Source organism: Sphaerodactylus townsendi, linkage group LG01, assembly GCF_021028975.2.
Source record: "Sphaerodactylus townsendi isolate TG3544 linkage group LG01, MPM_Stown_v2.3, whole genome shotgun sequence".
Lineage (NCBI taxonomy): Eukaryota > Metazoa > Chordata > Lepidosauria > Squamata > Sphaerodactylidae > Sphaerodactylus > Sphaerodactylus townsendi.
Genome location: NC_059425.1, coordinates 147,639,992 through 147,661,557, shown reverse-complemented (window position 1 = coordinate 147,661,557; position 21,566 = coordinate 147,639,992). Strand labels below are relative to the sequence as shown.

The 21,566-nt window shown below is 38.0% G+C and overlaps 1 protein-coding gene across 18 annotated transcripts in view; it reads right to left on the bottom strand.

The window, feature by feature from the left end:
- Positions 1-21,566, bottom strand: part of KHDRBS2 (KH RNA binding domain containing, signal transduction associated 2) — a 529,409-nt gene that overhangs the window by 33,348 nt on the left and 474,495 nt on the right. For 8 of the 18 annotated variants that reach the window (XR_007244520.1, XR_007244524.1, XR_007244519.1 and 5 more), the window contains 5 exons: positions 12,301-12,474; positions 9,755-10,329; positions 9,472-9,642; positions 8,436-8,533; positions 8,058-8,160 (listed from right to left, as the gene is read on the bottom strand). Coding sequence is in view for 1 of the 18 variants with exons in the window: in XM_048496577.1 (XP_048352534.1) it covers positions 12,377-12,474 (98 nt within the window). In the remaining 17 variants the exon portion in view is untranslated. Of the gene's footprint in view, positions 1-6,649; positions 6,771-8,049; positions 8,161-8,435; positions 8,534-9,471; positions 9,643-9,754; positions 10,330-11,382; positions 12,475-21,566 lie in introns of those variants that run through there. The other 10 variants (XR_007244523.1, XR_007244536.1, XR_007244530.1 and 7 more) reach the window with 10 other exon arrangements.

Here is a 21,566-nt window from a genome sequence, read left to right as displayed (position 1 = left end):
CCTCTTATTCTGCTGCCTTCTCCTAGCATTATTGTCTTTCCCAGTGCCTCTTGTCTTCTCATAATATGATTGAAGTACAATAATGTCAGTTTAGCCGTTTTAGCTACCAGGGAGAGTTCAGGCATGCTTTCATCTAGAAACTACTTATTTGTCTTTTTATCCATTAAACTCTACCTAACACCACATTTCAAAGGAATTAGCTTTCTTCATTGTTCATCGTTCACACCCATATATAGTAACAGACAATACCATGGCATGGGTAATCTTGGTCTTGGCCACTAGTGACACATTCTTTCATTTAAGAAACTTCTTTAGCCCTTCTCAGTCTTAATCTGCTTTTGATTTTTTTTTCGGTGCAGTCTCACTATTGGTTGATGATTGAACCAAGGAATAGACAATATTTAACCATTTCAATTCCTTCATCTCAACCTGCAAATTGTGTAATTCCTGTTTAGCCATTACTTTTGTTTTCTTGATGTTCAGCTGAAATCCTGCTTTTTCACTTTCTGCTTTAACCTACACCAGTAGTTGTTTTATGTCTTCTCTATTTTCTGCCAGTAATATGGTGTCATCTGCATTCTTAACATTCCTTTCACCAGTTTTCACTCCACATTCATCTGAATCTAATCCACGCTTATCTAAATCTTATGGTATGTTTTACATATAAATTGAAAAGATGTGGAGATAAAGTACATCCTTGTGGGATACCTTTGCCAATTGGAAACAATTCTGTTTCTCTACATTCTCTCCTAACAGAGAATAGCCTGTGAAGAGTATAGGACAACTAGATATTCTAGCACACCCATTTCTTTTAAAACCAACTATAACTTTTTATGATCCACACAATCAAAAGTTTCGCTGTAATCCATGAAACACATGCTGATTTTCTTCTGAAATTCTCTTGTAACTGATGTAAATGCTCCAGTAACTGATGTAAATCTGCAATATGATCTCTAATGCCTTTTCCTTTTCTGAATCCAACTTGAACACGTGACATTTTTTGTTCCATGTAAACATATTTGTTGTAAAATATTGAGCATCACTTTACTTGTATGAGAAATTGATCCAATGGTCAAATAGTTGCTGCAGTCTTTGACATCTCCTTTGCAATCTGTGAGCCATTATCAAATAAAACAAAACTATTTTTGTGTCCCAGTTTCTGAACTTCAGTCTTTCACAATGTTGTCCTGAATTGGAAGATCAGCATTATATCCCTGAGAGTTCTTCTATGGTTTCATTGTAAGAGACAACCCCTCACTCTCTGCCACAGGAAATGCAGCAACCTGTAGTTGATATAACAGTAGTTCTTTTATTTTGATCATTATAGCCTAGTTTTCTTTCTGATGGGGATTCAGAGCAGGTTACAATTGAGCCAGTATGGTATAGTGGTTAAGAGTAGGTAGACTTTAATTTGAAGAACCAAGTTTGATTCTCCACTTCTCCACATGAGTGGCAGACTGTTATCTGGTGAACCGGGTTTGTTTCCCTTCTGTAAGTGAAGCCTGCTGGGTGACCTTGGGCTAGTTACAGTTCTCTCTGAACTCCTTCAGCCCCACCTACCTCACAAGGTGCCTGTTGTGGAGAGGGGAAGGGGAATGAGTTTATGAGCTGTTTTGACACCCCTTACATGACAGAAAGGCAGGGAATAAATCCAAACTCTTCTTCTTCTTCTCTCCTTTATTTTATCCTCACAGCAACATTGTGAGGCACATTAGGCTGAAAGAGAGTAACCAAAGATAACCATTGCAGAATGCAGATTTGAACCTGGGTATCCCAAATTCTAGTCAAGCTGGTAGTACTGATGCCACTAACTTCGTCTTGTGCAGTTTCATAGAATGTAATATGGTACATGTTGACATGGTTCTGGTGCATGTTGTACTCTTGTCAGGGTTCTAGATATTCCTACAGAAACATTAACAAGCCAGGATCCCCTTTCTTTCTCCTGAGTAATCAATTGTCATGTTAAAGTACCAATCAGTTTCTAGAAACGTTGGTATCTGATATCAACCCTGAATCAAAAAATTCTGATTGGCTCTTGTTACTGGGTGCATGAACATCTGATATGGTTACTCAGTTAGGCAGCTTTAAGCTTAAAAAAGAGACAGGGGTGATAAAATGGAGAAAGGAAGAACAATGTACGCTACCCCGATGGGGAAAGGATGGAGCAAAAATGTGCTACATAAATAAAATGCATTTTGTGAGTATAATGACTGTTTCCTGTCATTTCCATGTAGCCACAAACATTTCCTGGTGCTGTTTCAGGGCAGAAATGGTGATCAGTGTCTCTTGGATTTGTTCAGTGTCTCTTGGACTTGTTCTACCAAGGCATGAGAAAGGAATTTGTGAACTGTAATTTTACTGATCCTTTTTGACAACACTGCTTAATAGGATTATACTACAAAATACATGCAAGATCTATAACCAGATCTTATGAAATAATTTTAATTATTAAAAAGCAACTGGGTTGGGAGGGAAGGGGGAGAGGCATTTTGACTGCCATACTGGGGCAACAATGTTAGCTTCCTCCCTGCAACATTTTCTCAATAGAAATACTACCTCCCCACAAAAAAATTACTATTAAATATATGCACAATAAAGGTGCCTGTATGTGTGAGCTTTTTTAAAATGGAGAATTGCCCTGATCTAAATTGAGCTTCCTCCATGTCTACTTTGTAAAACTTATAACTATACTGGGAAATCTGCTCACATGTATTTATTTATGTATTTGTCAGTTTTGATATACTGCCCCATCCCCTAAGGGCTCTGTAGAATTTTGCTTTGTAGAATTATATACCATTTTGGTGAGTTTTATGACTGCTTCTCTCTATATTTTACATGAAAAAAGTCATTGGTCAATTCCCCACTGAAAAAATGAAACTAGATACAAACCGATTTGGAAAGAATCGGTTTCACGGTCCCCACTGCAGCTTTTGGCCCCAAAGAATACCCAAACTACCCCTGCTCCTGGCAACGCAGCAGTCACACAAAACTCCCCACTGTCCGCGGATCTGTCGCGCGATCTGCTCAGGGGCTTTTCTGATTGGCTGCTGCGCTGTGCTGGGGTGGGAATTTTTTAAACTTTTCAACCTTTTTTAAACTTTTCAACCACATCTACACGAGCATGCGCAGAACAACCATATGCGGAAATGGAGAAACGGGTGATTAAAGTCAAGCCCCGTTTCCGCACTGCTTTGTCCCCTCATATCCACATGGATACGAGGTTTAGCGCTTCTTTGTATTGCCTTTTACTCAGTGAAGCATTCAAAACTGGCCCTGCATTGTGTAGTATCCATGTCGATCTTGGGTATGGGAAATGAAAAAGGGATGTGCGAGCATGCGCAGAGCAACTCTACGGGGAAATGAGTGATTAAGGGCAAGTCCCATTCCCGTGCTGCTTTGTCCCCCTCGTATCCATGTTGACATGAGGTTTAATGCTACTTTGTATTGCCTTTTACTCAGTGAAGCATTCAAAACTGGCCCTGCATTGTGTAGTATCCATGTCGATCTTGGGTATGGGAAATGAAAAAGGGACATGTGAGCATGTGCAGAGCAACTCTACGGGGAAATGAGTGATTAAGGTCAAGTCCCATTCCCGTGCTGCTTTGTCCCCCTTGTATCCATGTCGACCTGAGGTTTAATGCTACTTTGTATTGCCTTTTACTCAGTGAAGCATTCAAAACCACCCCCACGTTGCTTCATATAGACGTGGATCTTAGCTCTGCGGAATTTTTACAAAGGGGCTGTGCGTGCATCGCATACAGCCCACTGTGCCCTGATTGGATGGGAGGCACCACGTCACTTGCAAGGGCGGGAGATTCGACCCCCCGATCCTCCCCACTGCTCCCTTTCGTCCTGGATAGATCATGGTGTTTTTGAAAAGGTCTAGTTTCATCCAGGTCCGGGAAAAGTACATGATAAGGGGGAGAAGGAGTGCCAGAACCGTGATCGCTCAGAAGGCTGTGGGGAGTTCTGCCCCAAACCTGGTTTTTTTCCATGAGTATCACGTACTATTTAGTCAGTGGGGAATCGACCATTGGCAAATCCTCCAAAGAGAAACCAGAATTCAGTTTTTAATAAATGGAGGTGTCCTGCCCAAAGTTTTAGCTTGGTATTCTACGCAGATTTGAAATAATGTGATCTTGGGTTGAATTATCAATTCCTGGGACCAAAACTGGATAATAATTGATCCCTTCTAGCAGATTAAGAATCAGAAGGAGCCTGGACTGAACGTCACTGTTGAGTAGGGCTTCTTCGGTGATGCAGGGCAAAGGATATTTAAAAGGAATTAGAAAATTCAACACAGGTTCAGAAGGCATACATCTGACTATTTACAAAAGGTCTAAAAGTGTGAGGAAGTGTAAACTCACTCTTCCTTTCTCTCAACTTCTGTAGAATGTCTGAGGTACAGATAGGGAGAGAGTTCAATAGATAGCATCATTTTTTTGTTTGTTCCAATGAAAAATTTCAAGGTGAGGGTCTAGGACTGAATTCAAAATCTCTACTGACAAAGTGGTCTTTGCTAGATAGAATCCAACATAAAAAGCATTGTTGAGTTTGCATCTTGACATCATGTATTCTAATGTGGCCATTGTACATCTCTCTAATAAAGAAACTGTCAAGCAGAATTTAAAAAGAAACTAATGTAAAACTTTGAAAGTACACACTGTCTACACTTTATCAAGGTATGTCATCTCATCATTTGAACTAATATGTCAATTTCACTATATTTGGTAGATAGCACAGGTATATGAAGAAATTCATTTTCCATCAAAGTGCTATAAAAGAACAAGAAGCCACTAATTGGTTTAAGGTGCTGACAAGGCATGGCTACTGGAAAGGTCAAGAAAAAGCACCAAGAAATGACTAGCAACATAATCAGTTAATAAGAGGGAATACGAAAACAAGAATAGCATTTATTGTTACAGGTTTTTCCCCCAATGGGAATCCTCACAAAAACAGGAAGACCAACTAATACTAAGTGTGTATGTTGCGTTTAGTGCCGTCAAGTCACTTCCAACTCATTGCGACTTATGAATCAGTGTCCTCCAAAATGTCCTATCATTAACAGCCTTGCCAAGGTCCTGCAAACTGAGGGCCGCGGCTTCCTTTATAGAGTCAAGGCATCTCGTGTTGGGTCTTCCTTTTTTCTTGTTACCTTTAACCTTTTCTAACATTATTGTTTTTCCTGTCTTCCCATTATGTGACCAAAGTTTGATCACCTCAGTTGACTCATTTTAGCTTCTAGGAACAGTCCAGGCTTGATTTAATCTAGAACCCACTGATTTGGTTTTTTGGTGGTCCAAAAGAAGTAGCTGTAACACTTTCTTCCAACACCCAAACATAGTAGGGAACCCCAAGGCATGAATTAATTTGTTCCTGGTTGCCAGTGACACATCCTTGCACTTAAAAATCTTTCCTAGCTCCTTCATGGCTGTTCTTACTAGTCTCAATCTCCTTCTGATTTCCCAAGTCCATTTACTTAAAAGACAGTCCTGTTGAAGTCAGTAAGGAACTGATTTAAAAGCACAATGTCACTGTTAGACTACCATCTGCAGTTTACTAACGTTAGGGATTTGTTGCATGTAGTTTAGTCAGTTTCATCATGTACTAGTTCATAGTTTGACATGGTCCATGAAAACAGTAGAATGTGGTAGGAGTATGTTGTAGAGCACTAAAGCAGTAAAAACTGATTTATCACTTTATAATTGTAGGCAGAGAATATTTTTAAGTATCCTCTAGCTTTACAAAGCTCACTGATAGTGGACAACTAGTTGAACAAGAAAAAGTTGGGCTGCTAGTGCTAGTTCTAACACATTGAAGAACATTCAAACATGGCATCCCTCTCCTGAAGTACAGTTTGTTTCCCCACATTCTACTGCAGAGATTATGACTTACATGTGTGACCTACTTAAAAAAATGGTAAGTTCTCTTTGGAATGTTCATTCTATGATGTCATGGTGTCCTCAGTTGGCCAACAAGCTTTTTAACCCACCCTTAAGCTAAGAGTTTGTTGATTGTAGTCTATAGAATGTTCAAAATATTGCAGAGTTACAGTGTCATCCTAAGGAAAGTTACACTGTTGTACTTTGAGTGGTACAGTTGTGTTTAGGATTATGCTGTTAGTCTAGTCAACTCGTTGAATCCAACTGGCTTAAATTGGAGTAACTCTGAATAGGATCACACTACAAATTGCAGCTATTGTTATATGCTATGTAAAGCTGAGTGGCCAATATAATAAAATAGACTCATTAATCAGCAGAGGTATCATGCATCCTCAGCCAATTTATTGGAAATGGGGAGCATCAGGTCAAGTTAACAAATTTTCAAAAAGCTTAAGCCAGCAGAAAACATTCAGGGTCTGCCATGAGTTTTAAAACTCATCACTTGTCTAAATCTTCCTATATGTTTCTTCTTCCCCTGCCCATGGAGTCCCAGAACCCATGTTTGCAAGATTGAAGCCCATGACAAGAGACCAGATGAGGAAACTTGGAAGAGGAAAAGGTTATCAGAAAAATGGAAAACACCAAATTAGATCTTTGCAAAGCTTTAGGGAATTTCTTTACAAAACTGCATAGTCTATACCTGAAGGAGATATTTTATCTCCCTTTCAATTGTTTTGCTACGGCTGGCTGCAATTCATGGCCTCTCATACACTTCTAGAAATTTATCCTGTCTTCTGAATGGCTGTGGGGCTCTCAACATCTTATGAAGAAGATCTTGCCTCTCCCGTTGTCCAGTGGCTGTGGAGCTGTGAGTTCACCCTTTTCATCCTGTATAACATTTATAAGTATATAATTCTACAATGTATCACCACATTTTGATTTCTTTGGTTCTTTGAGGGTCTCCTGTGGAATGATTGTTTGCCCACTTATGGCAACTTTCCCATGGAAGTCCTACTGGAAATAGAACGTCACCTAACCCAACCCTGTCCCTTCCTGAATCGTGACTGAATAGAGAGAGACAACAACTATACTCCTATACAGGAAACAAAACCTACGTTAAGGTGCTCAAGAAAGGATGTGTATTCTTTCAATAGTACAGATTTTCCAAAGGGAAGAACCTTCCTCTAAAAAGTCTTATAAAGAATCTTGCAACACATTTTGGATAGGCTACCCTCTGATGTCCTATCAAGTTTTCACTCCATTTGACATCTTAGTACATGAATGCCTGCTGTATACATTGCTTGCTTAGGTTGAAAATTGACCTTTGTTCTACAAACTGACTTGTGATTTACAGACTGAAGAGCAAAAGCTTGAAATTGCCTTCATGCTTTCTGAATCTTAAGCATGGCCCTTTCCTAGTGACAAGATGAAATGTTAGATGCCAGAGGTGATCTAACTATCAGGAATAAAGCAATTTTTAGTGAATGGGTTATTTTAACAAGATTTGCATAATCAAAATAAACTTTCAAAACAGAACATGAATGATTGAATTTGAACTGCTACTTTTTTTAAAAAAAGGAACTTTGTCCAGCATATATCCACACATCTTTTAAAACTTCTTTAATTGCAGTGCATCAGATAAACCGGGGAAAGATTCATCTTTGACTTGGAGAACTTGTAAGGAAACAATTCTCAGTACCATTGAAAACAAAAAGCTAAATCCTGGAAGAATTGTGGGTTTTCCCCTCTGTCTAGCTGTCCTTTCTTACCCCAGGGAAGTTTATTCCTAAGGTTGCAAGGCCTACCATATGAGTTGGAGGCTGTGGGGAGGGGATAACATTACCCTCTCTTCTGCCAGCAGAACTGCATCAATGAAAAGACAGAAATGGTTAATCTCTTTCTGCCGGCCCACTGCAGACTTTCAACCCACATGGCTCTTGTGACTTTCCTGGGGTCAGAAATCAATTGGCATTCTGAGGCTAATTAATGGAGATTCTGTGGTCTCAGAATCACAGTGAAGTAATGTTTAAAAATAAAATCATCCCTTCATTTTGTTATCCCATTGCCATCAAACGCAAATATATTATCAAATGTCTAGTTCTAAATACAAATTGTAAATGGGCTCTAATCCTTATCAAAATCCCATATTCCTTCCAGGCAAGAAGACTGTCCTACCTTATTTTGTTCCTCATGTTAAATCAAAAGTGCCTGCTTTTTGTGTGACATGCACAGTCCATTCCAAAGCCCTTCCAGTTCACGAGAAACAAGAACGACAGTCCTATGAAAGAAATGAGACAATAAATAAGTGAATGTTTGGTGACTATTACCTTTCAACTACTTATTAGGACAAAGTTTTTGTACTTTGTACAAAACTGGAGCAATAAATAAGTGCGCATAATAATTATAACTGACTATGGGCCTATTATGAAGTTGATTTATCATACTGTGTTCTTCTGAAGAACTTAGACCAGCTTTGGTATGGTTTCATATCCAGGCCACTTTTGAGACTAGACCTAGTTAGTGTGACCAGTAGAATATGCACTTTTGACCTACATCATGTATTTTCCTTGAGTTCCATCCATTTCCCTTCCAGTCAGCAAGCATAACGCAATGGAACACTGAATTTCTAATTCTGGAACAAAGTTGGATACCTGGTGATGGAGTAACAGGAAAAACATTTGGAGCCCTTTCACAGCAGCCAGGTTCAATAATTCATACATTTTATTATTTGTAGTAAACAGAGGAGTCGTTATGTTAGTAAATGTTTTAGAATTTATGTTTTTTTATGCCTCGCAACAATTTTGTGGAACAGGTTACCATATAGAAAACCTGTGAAAGAAATCCACACTCTGGGCAGTGGATACTGTATTTTCAAACTTTAACATGATAATAGATGTTTTATCGTAGTGGTTTCCAATCACTGAGAATGTGGAAACATCTTGGGTTAGGGAAAGAATTCCAACAACAGATTTAGCTTAGGTTTCACTTCATGCAAGATTATCATGAACATCAAGCCATACAGTCCAATCACAATGGTGCCACCCTACTGCCTCCAAGAAGGCTTTCTGGTGGCATGGAGAGACAAACAACAAAGAAAAACCCACCACCATTGGAGAACCCTCCATTGGGCTCTAAGTTCGAGAGCCATGGCTGTGGCATAACTGCTTGAATGAGTTTGAGAACCTCTGTCCTAAGTTGTGGCCATACTTAGTGAGGTAAAATAATTTCACAGAGTTATATCAGTTCCCAAGCAAAACCTGTTGTCGCAGTGTGTGAGTCTGGTGAGGCTCGTTTCATGACAGTCACTGACAGAAAACAGCTCCACTGAGGTTCCGCAAATGTGGTTATTCCTAAAACCACTAGTGAATCTTTTATTTTGAGACAATTATGTATACTGAATTTAAGTCTTTTATTATTATTTTTTATTATTATTTATTACATTTAATAGACCGCCCTACCCCCGAAGGGCTCAACTACACTACACTCAACTACACAGTCCATTTGCATATAAATTCTATAATCCAATCTTGTGAACCATTCTAATAATCCAAATTTGCCTCCAGGAATATTATGAAAAAGAATGAAACACCCATCTCTCAGAATGTTTTCTAGGCCTAATCCAGTGTTTCCTTCACAAAGGAATTCCTGTGGAGCAACACACATGAAAAGGTTCTATCACAATGCAAAATCAGTCAGCAGGGGGAAGAATTAATCAGATCTCACACAAACTTTATTGAATCTGGTCAAATGCCAACTTCACCTGCAAAATGGAATAAAGAGGAATCAACAAGATGATAGAGATCTATTGTCAAAAACTAACACACATGACATAAAATGGATGAAGTAACCGATAATAAAATCCATAAACCTACCTATGCAGGTTCTGAAAAACAATTTGTACACTTAGTGCCTTTTTGCTTCCAAAGGATAGTTTATTTATAGAACTTATACGATGATTTCCAAAGAAGCGTTCCTGCCTTTAAAAGAAAAATGACTCAATACATCACGGTCATAAAACTGGTAGACATCAGAAACTGCCTCATCACTCTCTCTCCCTCTCTCTAATACACACACCACACAATCCCACTTGTTTCTACACTGGCAATAATGTTCCACGTGTTTTCTTTTCTGGCAAAAATCTCTTGCGTTGCAGCATGGACATCCACCACATTTATATGTGAGAATTTCCTTGCCCTGTTCAAATATTCAGAAATAATTTCCCCAAGCTCCTTCCAAGTAAAGAGTGCACAGGATACGGCCCTGCAGTCTGACTGAAATAAGTACAATTTTATATGGTCAGCATTCCCGTGGGATAATGAAAATAAAAAAATACTCCGAGGAAACAGAATTGTTGTTTGATATGCTTGCTAAATGAAGGACTGAAAATATAACTTACCTGAGCACTATGCAACCATCCGCTGTTTTGTTGTCCATTGTGTTTGCATGCCTGAAACAGTGAGACAGAACACTCAATGTGACAGATGTAACACTTTCTATACTCACTTCAATAAATACTGCAGTCAACTGACAAAACGTATGTTTCAAACACTAGTCAAGAACATTAACATGCAACTCTTATCTGCAAGATAATTTTTTTGTTTCCTAACTGAACAGCAACCAGCCTATGCTCTGTTCTCATCAAAAAAGTAAACCAATCACATTGACAAAAAGCCACCAGAAACAAAAAATCGCATTTAAAAGATTTCGTAGTTTTGGTAACCCTACATAGTCTTCCTTTTTTTTGTCATAACAATTTAGATTATGTATTCACTGTTAGCAAGAGTTGCATTACTGTTATTATTAATTTTAGTTTTGTTTATTGCCTCAAGGGTTATATATTGTAAAATAATTTTGTTGCCGCTAGTTAATGTTAATTAGTTGTTTTAATAGCCTATAATACCTATTTTGTTATATTTTCACAGGTTTACTTTTTTAACTATCAGTAACTTAATCACTTGGAATATTTAACATTGCTGTTGCATACTCAAAATTACAGAGTTACTATTAATGTTACCTGTTTAACGTTTAGTCATCCTTTGAGTCCTGCGACATATTTCCTTAATAATCATCAGCCATCAAGTCTGATATTCTCAAAAGAAATAACAGCCCTCTAAACTGCCTTCAAGGGAGGTGATAATTAGCACTGAAAATTACAAATAAAGTTTTTGAAGTTGAAGAGCAACAACTGGGCAGTGACACTGATGATTGGTTTATCAAGACAAATTATTAGAGAACTACGCAAATGCAGCCAACACACTCCTCGGAGTGAAAACAAGAAGGTGAGTCTATGCAATGCTTACATGTTGAATGGGATATTTAATGTGTGGGGAAACTGAAAGGTTGAAGAACTAGCATTTAGACACTCTAACACTGGTAAGCAGTACTCTTACCTCTTTAAACTCCATTACATTCTCACGAGAGACATGTCAATACAAACGAGTCAATCAGTGTGTGTGTTTAGCAAAATCAAGCTTAAAGGATAGTTTAAAAATCCATTTATTCTTCTAAAGCCACTTTTTTCCATTAACATGTTATACATTAGTGTCTGCTATCCATGATTCAGTTCACAGTTTAGTTTGTTAGCTTTTAAATTATTTAACAACCATAAGTTATTAATACAACTTTTAAAGTCTTGCACATATTCTTAAAACAAACTTGGGTTCATTTATAGATTTTTTTGATAATTTTTTTATATCAAAAACATTTTAGGCATCTCTTGAAAAAAGAAATCAAGCAGGCATTTAAAGCTAAAAACACGTCATCCCAAATTTAGTTTCTTACAAAAGATTTCAGCTTTATTGACAAATTATGGCAAACATGTTTGACAAAGTTATGGTTCCTATTTAGAGAAGCTTACACATGGAACTTTATGTGATTTTTTAAAAAATAAAAAAATAAAAACCAAAACAAATACAGCTTAAAACATTGGACAAATTCAGTTAGCTACATACATACAGTAGCTGCTATGTTGTCAACCCCATTGAAACAGCATTTAAAATGAAATTTACAAACTTAATATTGAACATCTTAAGTCTATCTAACATATATTAAAAATACAGATTAAAACATCTTATCTACATATTGATTATCATCTGATTCAAAAAGATCATGTTACATTTTAGCAACCCTTGATAAAACTCAGCTTTAGTAACATCAGGGGGAATGGGACAAGATGCATGGTGTGTAACTGCTTCATGCTGTTTTCCTGTTTTGCTTTAAAATTACACACAACAGTGAGGCACAACCAAGAGGACATTATCTTGCTGGATGGTTTAGACAATGCTTGCCAAAGGTCTTGTCAAGTCCATGTTATAAAATAATACTAATGCCAGTGTCACTCCAATGTAGAAACACAAGAAGTATATCTAGGGTAATCATAAGCAGTAATTCCTAGGATAGAAAAGAAATGGGCTATTACTTGTCTTGCTGCTGTTTACGTGGAGACCATGGGTTATTAATTGTCTTTAAGGTGAGGTCACAGATGAGTAGGACCTTCAATATCTACCATAGGGGTGTTCCCTGTAACCCCCTCTGGTTGACCTGGGAGGTGGTGCCTTTAAGCTTGGACGGGTTATGGCCCATTCTTCTTGTGCTAAAACAGACAAAATAAGAAGAAAGAATTTGCTTTATTTTGAAAGGCATGCATACGCAAGAGATCACACAGTTCCCTGTGGTGCATTTAGAAAACAAAAATATGAGGTTGGCTTTATGATCCATTTTTGTTTCCTTCCTTCAAATCTTATTTATAAGATTCAATTGCCTGGCATGGCAGTTCTCAATAAAGACCAACAAACCTCTTTTCTTCATTTTATGTAAGGTATGAATATCCAATTTACTGGTAACACAATCAGCACTAGGGGGAAAAGGCACCACTGCTTTAAGTCTGCCTGCTCCAAACCTATTCCAAAACTGAGTTTCTAACATGCTGTGATAAAGCACCAAAGTGGATATCATTTTCTGCAGCTGGTACATTAACTAGATCAGGAATTGAGTCAGAAGTGGATAATTGAAATACATGTGATTTCTGCTTTCACGTTCAACTAAAAAAGAAAAGAAGAAAGAATAGAAACCACTTGGAACTAAGGTGGTATTAGTACTTATTTTAGAGTGTTTGTGGGTAATTCTTAGTATGCATGAAAATAAATTAGTTACTATATACACATTAATCACATTAATAACAAGAATACATTGATTTACTGTAGCAGTCAGAGCCATAATGGCTCTTAGTGGATTTATTCTTAACATTGCAAATTGCACCTGCATGTGGTATCCTCAAGGCTGCTGTATATTATGGTTCATGAGTAGCTTTCATTTGCTTGATAGCTCCCTAAAAAGCTGTGTTGGATACCCAAACTCTTCTATATACTAACACTTGTGCTAATCCCACTCTTGGTGTTTGTTAAAATGGAAGGAGTGGGAAGATAAGGGTTGATGCATTTGAAATGCATCAGAAGCATTTGATGACCTGCCTCTTTGAAACCTTTGCACCCAAGTAAGAAGCTGTTATGCTCATGAAAATTACTGCAATTCTGTAATATGGTTATGTCCTACTGAGGAAACTGCAGCTATATTCACACCGTTCCAAAATCAGCCAGTGATCGTGCTGGCCTTGTTTATCATCACCTGCACATATTTTGTGCCAAGGCGTCAACCTTCATCACCCTTCCCTGATGCACCGTAAGGCTCTGTCAGGTTTAGGTGGTGCCTCTCAGCACCAAGGGCATTCCATCTCAACCTATTCCATTGGTAGACAAGTGATGGGCTGTTCAGGAAACCACCATCCATCATACCTGATGCCTCTGCATGCTTGCCATCTTTCCCTACTTATTGTGAGTAACTCGCCCTATTCCTGCTAAACTAGTTATAGTCTAACCAATCCAGTCATGCCTATTTAAACCCACCCCTTGAAGACCTTGTGAAGGTTCCCCAAAGGTCAATTTTGACCCCAGAGTGGTCATCTAATCCCACAATTTCCAACTGGGGTGCGTGTGAATGGGTAGCAGCATGCAGCAAATGTCTGTGTGGGAGGAGCAGTGATTTGTTTTCTCAGTTTCAGATCAGTCACCATTTGGCTAGAGAACACCAGTTCCAGCCAATCTAAACTTCTTGTCTCATATGAACTATCAAAATAATGATAGATCCAATTCAGGATATATTGAAAATTGAAATATTGAATATTGAAAAGAAGCCTCTCTCTTTTCCTGTGGCATCTGCAGCAGCAGCAGCAGCAGGGGGGGAGTGAGTGAGTGAGTGGGGAGAGAATATCAGTTGTAGGACATGATCCCCTTCTTCAGCAGAGTGTGGTCCAGGGAATTGCTTTGTCTCTTTCTTTTTGGGGGGCAGGGAATATTTTTTGGAAAGGGGCTACAAATATAATTGCAACAACAGTGGTATCAATATAACAGCAATTTAAAGGGCTTTAACAAAGCCAGCAATCTTGAGACTACTGGGTGTGATGTTCCTAGAAAAGTGAGTTGGTGGGTGGAGTTAAGAGAATCAAGAAAAGCAGAGATTCAGGAGACTTCAGCAGACAAACTGGGCACCAGGCAGTGAGATGCTTTTTTGTGAGGAGATATCAATACAACCTCACTGTGTAGTGAAAAGCCCCAAGTGTTCCATGCACCATGGGCCATGGTATCACTCTCTACCCAATCTCTCTCTGGCTTGCTTTGGTTTGCTCAAATCTTTATAATACTTGATTTGATATGATCTTTTTGGAAAGATCGCAGTCCAAGATGTTTGCACACCTAATTGATGATAATTTTTGAAAGTTCTACCCACACTGACACTATTTTCTTTGCCTCAGCCTCTTTCTTGGCCACCATTCCTCTTATTATACCACTAGAGAGCTTTTAGTTTGATTGTACACTAGGATTGTACACCAGGACTATTGAGGCTTTCCCATCAACTTGGCTAGCTTCACCCACAAGGCAAAGATTAAAGTGACAATAAGCCCTGGTAGGTCACAAATCTTCAGTAGCTTAACCCAATTTATATAAAGCATACTAAGGAATCTTGTACGGAAAGGATTGTGATATACTGGATGTGTACCTGATTGAGTTCTCTTAATTCCAAGATGTGAGCTTTAAATGATAATTCCTAGTCTCTTGAAATATCCTCCAGAGGTGCTAGCTGAATGTATTATATATGAAGAGCAATTAGATGTTTAGCAATCATTGAAGTGAGAAAGGTTTTTTTTCTTTTTAGTTTTTAGGTCACTGTGACCATCTTAGTTAATGACCAGCCCTTCGGTATTTTTCTAGGAGAAATTGCTTTGGTGATAAGCAACAGCCTCATGCAAGCAAGACAGCTCCATGATTAGTAAGCTAAGGAAGTAAAAATATGCACAATTATGTCTGAGCACTCATTCCCAAATGAATCAAATCAGTGATCTAAGTTGTGCACCTGCACTAACAAACTAGCAAGCAGCCTACAGTCGAGACACCAATTAGAAAACAAGAGAGTGCATGACGTCTGTTCATATGGGTCAGTGGCAAAGAACAGACGCAGTAGGTTCCGCTTGAAAAACACAGCAGATTGCAAAAGTCATGTAACAGCGTAAGGGCGCACAAGACAGATGAGTTATCCTCTACCATGACTAAGTTTCATCAGTGCTTCAAGCTGATTAAATACATACTTTGTCAACATTACAGACTCTGATGTTGCTTCTGCTCTCCTGGCCCAATTAAAGCTCTCAGGCCAGTTTCCTCCACTGCCGGTACGTGGCATTTTACCCCAGACATTTGATCTGCAGGTTCTGATCATGGGCGCCTTTTTAGCCTGAAAAGTAGATGGCTGTACTCAGCTTGTCCTGCCAATTCTGGAAATATATAGTTCCCCCCCCCTTTTAAATTTTCAATGAGCTGTCTTCGAAGCTATGCAGACACAATTTCAGAATCCATGTTGATTTTCCTATTGTGTCTGTGCAGCTTTGAAGACAGCTCATCGAAAATAAGAAGGGGAAAACTATATATGGGCCAAATCAGCAGGACAAGCTGAGTATAACCATGAACTTTTCAGGCTAAAAAAGTGCTCAGGATCACAGCCTGTAGAGTAAACATCAGGGGTAACCTTTTCTAAATAGCTGCATGCACAGATAACCCTGCAGCACAAAATTTCGGGCATCAGTGGTGGAGGAAACTGACCAGAGAGCTGTAATGGTTGGGCAAGAAAAATAAGATGTCTCCTAAGCTCCTGAGCGCTGCACAGCTAGCAGGAAATGACTTGCAGATGACTTCTGGAAAAAAGTGCATATTTTAGCAACTTCAAAAAAGATGACTTGAGTTGAAATAAGGCATACTGAGGACATCTTGGGGGAAAAGCTGTGTGGAGTTCCTCCGCAAGATGCCTTTTTTTCTGTCCTCAGGATGTCTTATTTGTGCTGTGCAGAATGGGCCCGTCTTGCACTGTGAAAAACAGAGAGGAGTACTGACAGATAGAGATAGGGAACAAAATTCGCAGCTTCTGGGTTGCTCTGGCATACCAGAAACCTAGGCAGCCTACCAGCCTCAGTTTGCTCTCCTGAGAAATCAATGGAGCTGTCTGGGCATCTGGCTTCTACTTGGGGCTACGGCATTCTAGAAGTCACTCTGGGGATCCACAATTACTCTCTTTAACTCTCTGCTTCACTTGAAATCATAGCATGAGAGCACTTGCTAATGTTTCCTGTAAAGCATTTAGCTGAGGAATTAAAAATCCTGAAGAGGCTTTCCCTGCTCTGTCCCTTAAGGATGAGTGGGTATATATCTGTTTGTGCTTCTCCCTGGGAGCAAGAAAGGAAAAGGAAACTCTAGGGCTACCTGCTCTAGGATGGAAAATTCTGGGACATTTGTGATAGACCCTGGGAACATTCCAATTTGGAGATAATGCCAAAGAGTTCACCAAGGGCGGAGCAAGGGGGAACTGTGCCCAGGGTACGCATGCACCCTGTGCCCCTGCCACGCCCCCATCTGCCATGCCCTGGAACGCCCCATCTTGCAATGTCCCTGGAACTCCCTTGCCACGCCCCCGCAGCAGCATGTGCCCGGTGTGTCGTGCCCCACCCCCTTGGCAATATGCCACTGGAGTTCACCCTCCAAAGCACCTGTGTTATCCAGGAGAACTGATCACTGGAGATCGGATCACTGGAGATCAGCTATAATCCCAGGAGATCTACAAGTCCCACATGAATGTTGGTAACCTTAAATCCCACTGATGTCAGTGGGGCTTATTTCTCCACAAGTTGCCTTCCTTTTCTTGATAATTTCAAATTTATTTAAATGTGTATGAGAAAGGACTCAGTGGAAATCTTTGTGAGGAGATCTTGGTGGCTCTTGGCAGCCCTGGAGGACATGATGCAGGCCTGAAATGTCTCCATGTGCACGCAGAAGCCTGCTTCAGGCCTCATAATGTGGCAGTTCTGAACAGAAAGGTAATAATTTGCTGTCTTTAGCCAGCACTATAAGGTTCCCATGTTCCACTTCCTTTGCTTCAGGGTTGCCAACTGTAGGGGGGACCTGCAGATCTCCCACTGTTCAATTGCTCTCCAAACTACAGGAATACGTTCCCCTGGATAAAATGGAGTGTGGACTCTATGGTATTATAGCGTGTGGACTCTATGCTTTGGAGTGTGGACTCTATGGCATTATATGGGAAAAGAGGTCCCTCTTTTCCCCTCCCCACACCCCATTCTCTCCAAGCTCCACTTCCAAAGTCTCAAAGTATTTCCCAATCCAGAGCAGGCAACCCTGCTTAGATTTTTGAATGGTTGCTTGAATCTATGATTACATGTATGGATGTAAGTTTATTATAGCCGCCGTGTTTTGAATGTATCATGTCTTCTCTACCACAAAACAGAAAGCAAACTATGTGGGGGTAGGGTAACACAAGTTGGGGTTTGTGATGAAAATAAATTCAACAGATGCCCATTCCTCCTCACCATGGAGAAACATGTGTTTTTATCCTTAGGCAGCTTGCTTTCTCTTTCGTGGTGATTCTTTATTTCCTGTTCCTTCATAAGGAAATAGCTAGACATTCAACTGATACAGTCTTTCTCTTCATGACATCTGCTGAATTATTGCCTGACATGGAAGCTATAAAAAATTAAACCAAAAAAGGTTCTTGGTCCAGATGAACTTTCAGATTTATACAACAAGTGTTTTGAAGATGAGAGTTCATATCCTTTGCAGAAGACTATGAACTCTGTTTTACAGGGAGGAAGGATGCCTGAGATGTGGAAAGAAGTCAACATAGCTTTAATACCTAAAGATAATCAAGATGTTCCTTTGGCAAAAAACTACAGACAAATATTGTTACTTATTCAAAAGACCTCAAAATAAATATACAATTGAAACAAGAAGCTTTTTAAAAAATTTTTTAGTCTTTATTGGATTAAAATACATATTCATTTTTTAAGAATTAATTTCATAGATTTCCAATTCATATTGTCAAATGCCTTTTCAGCATCTAAGCAAACACAATTTTCTTATTCGGGTTTTTATCTAAATAGTCTATAATGTTGCTTATTGTTCTAATGTTTCTATTACCATTATGTTCTGGTTTACAACCTGCTTGGTCTGTATATATGTATATATCTTGTGATATTTTTTGGAGTCTTTGGGCCAAAATTGATGTAAAAATTTTGTAATCAATATTAAGTAAAGAAATAGATCTAAAACCATTTACTTGAGGAATGGCTAATTTATCTTTTGGAATTAACATGATATGGGCTTCTTTCCATGTTTCTGTGATCTTTCAATTTTTAAATATTATATTCAGTGAATGTGTCAATTATGTAAATATATCTTTTATTTTTCCCTTATTTCTCTGATTTGAATTTTTTGGTCAAGAATTAATGTTCAAAAGTAGTTAAGACAAGACACAATGTGGGTCAGGAGAATGAGATAAATGTAGAATTCTAATTTAAGGCATTAAGTATTAGTTGACATTCAAATTAATACAATTAATCGAAGTAGGATCCTTATTTAAAAAATAAATACAGATTCTGTATATGCATATGTACACACACACAAACACAGGTGTATACAAGTACTCTACATATGTAAATATATAGTAATGTTGAGCATATATCTAAATATGTAATTCATTAATACTTGTACATATTTATTGGTATAAAGAAGACTATATGAGAAATAAGACATATGGCAAATCAATATAAGATGGAAATAAATGTTAGTTATAGTCAATTGTGATTCTATATGAACATGACAGTATTAAGCAAGGCAGTTAATATATTTACCTTTTCATTTTGACATAGATAGCTATCAATATAATTAAACCAGTCCAAGTTCCCTTTTATTTTTCTTCAAGAAATCATTGGCTTTTGAAATTGTGTTGATGTTCAGTCTTTTACCTTTAAAAGTCAAAGATATTCCTTCAATGAATGAACATTACATTCCGCTTTTTAAGGGTGTTTGTCAAAGGGGCATATTCTTTTCTTCTCCTTAGTACTTGGATAGGTACTTCTTTAAAAACTGCTATTTCTTGACCATCGATCTGTCATCTTTCTGATGAGTATTTTTTAAATATTTCATCTCTTATTGATTTTTTAGTAAATGATATGAGAATATCTTTTGTGAGTTTTCTTTCCGTAGAACAACTGGTAGATATTCTATAAATATTATCTATTTCTGTCAGAAATTATTCTAGTTCTATGTTGATATATTCTGCAATTGTTGATAACAGTCTTTTTCTTAGATTTTCTTTGTCCCTTTCAGACCCCTCAGTCTGAAACAATTTTTTTTGTTTTACTTCTATTAGAATTAATCTATTATCCAAGGAGTCCATCTGTTTGGTATGGTTAATAGATTCTTCTCTTATTTCACTTATCTGTTCTTTAGTTTTTTTAATGTCTGTGCTCAGCTGGTAAATGGATTCCTCTAATTTCTTAACTTGTGTAATTCCTTCTCTGTTGACAAGAATTTCTTCAATTTGGTTTAATTGATCCTTGGTTTCTTCTTGGGTTGCAGCAATTTTATCCAAAATCTGTTCCACTGTTTGCATGCAATCTTGATTATTTTTATTAACGTTCTCTGGAGTTTTAACTTCTCTGTTTAAGGTTTTAGCTGCTGTTCTTTTGGTGGTCATTATTTAGGAACTTATAATACAATACAGCTTCTTTTCAGTCTTTTCAGTGCCTGGAGTTTTCTCTCCCCTTCCCTGGGTCACAGCTTTAATTTAACATCCTTGTCTCTTTCCCAAATACTAAGTGCAATTTAAAGTGGTTTGGTAGAGCTGGCAGTCATTCAAGTCTCAACCCCCCCACACACAATTATTGTAGAGTTGTAATTTCTAAGACTTCTTATTTTCTCTTTCCTTTGTTATCCGGTTTTATTTTGGTCTTTATGAGGCGTTATGTTAATGTTAGAAGCTACCTGTATGGTAGCATTGCATAATTTCTGTTTCCTCTGTTCTGTTTACATTGGAAACTTCCTGCCTTTCAGCTCAGGAAGTTCCTCCCTTTTACTAAGTTCTTCCATCTCAATCCCATGACTCTATCATGACTCTTAAAGACGTCTAAATCTTCAATTTGTTTTAGTGTTTTAGATATTTGAAGATATAATAATGCCTCTTTTTTCCTTTTAAAAACTTACAAGTTCGTCCCTGTGGCAATCCTGTCAAAGTTGTTTTTTTTAAAAAAAACCTTCATCTTTCATGTCTCTGTTTCTAATCCGCGGTTCAGCTCTTCATCACTTATTAGTTAAGCTTACTGCAGATAGTGGTCAAAATTCCTCAAAGGTGACAGATAAGTCTTCTTGACATTGAGTCTTTTGGTTATATTACAGTTGAGTTTTGGGTTCTTATTTACAAGTTATTCTTCATCCGTTGAAATGCCCCATTGGGTTCTGCAGAACGGCTCCAATAACATCTCCCTTTTCACTGTCCTCACAGGAGTCCCAAAGGGATAGCACTTTTTAAACATCCACTTGGTAATCCAGAAATGTTGGAGTCTGAAAAGATTACTCAGACCTTTGATGCTGATAGATGAATAGTTCCCCTATCTTGGAGCTCTCGAGAGGGGATGACACTCTTTCCCAGAAGTCCCAAGCATCTTGAAACCAGAAGCTTTCTTGTTGGGACATATGGACAGAGCTTTGGACAAAAAACATGGAACTTTGTTTTTCTGCATTACATCATTTGCAAGAATACTTTATGTGCAAAAATGGAAATGGTGGTTGAAAGTTTTTTCTTCTTTAGCCTTTATTTGGCATAAAACAAATAGAATAAAATCATATCAAAAATACAAAAATTATAATAAAAGCAGTATACAGGTACAAAAGATATGGCATAAATGTAGACTATTGGTTATATATCTCTTCCAATTAAAAATTTGCTACCAATTCACAAGTTGTGAGATCAGAATTGTCCAGTAAGGAGTCTGCATGAAGCATCCATTTCATTAGGTATCGAAGAAAACATATTAGAATATTTTAATCTAATATTTGAGGACTTAGGGCAGGTTGAAAGTTTTGGAGTTGGCAGAGATGGCCAAACTCACTTTGATACTTAAAGAAAGAAGTTTAGTAATTTTTTTTGGATAATTGAAACTATTGATAGATTACTTGGGCGAAACAGAAAAAAGTGAATTGATGATTAGTGGTTTTGAAGATTAGTGGATTGTTATTGTAACACTTAACAGAGAAAATATTTTAATTTATCAGCAGTGGTTATTAAGTTGGAACTTTA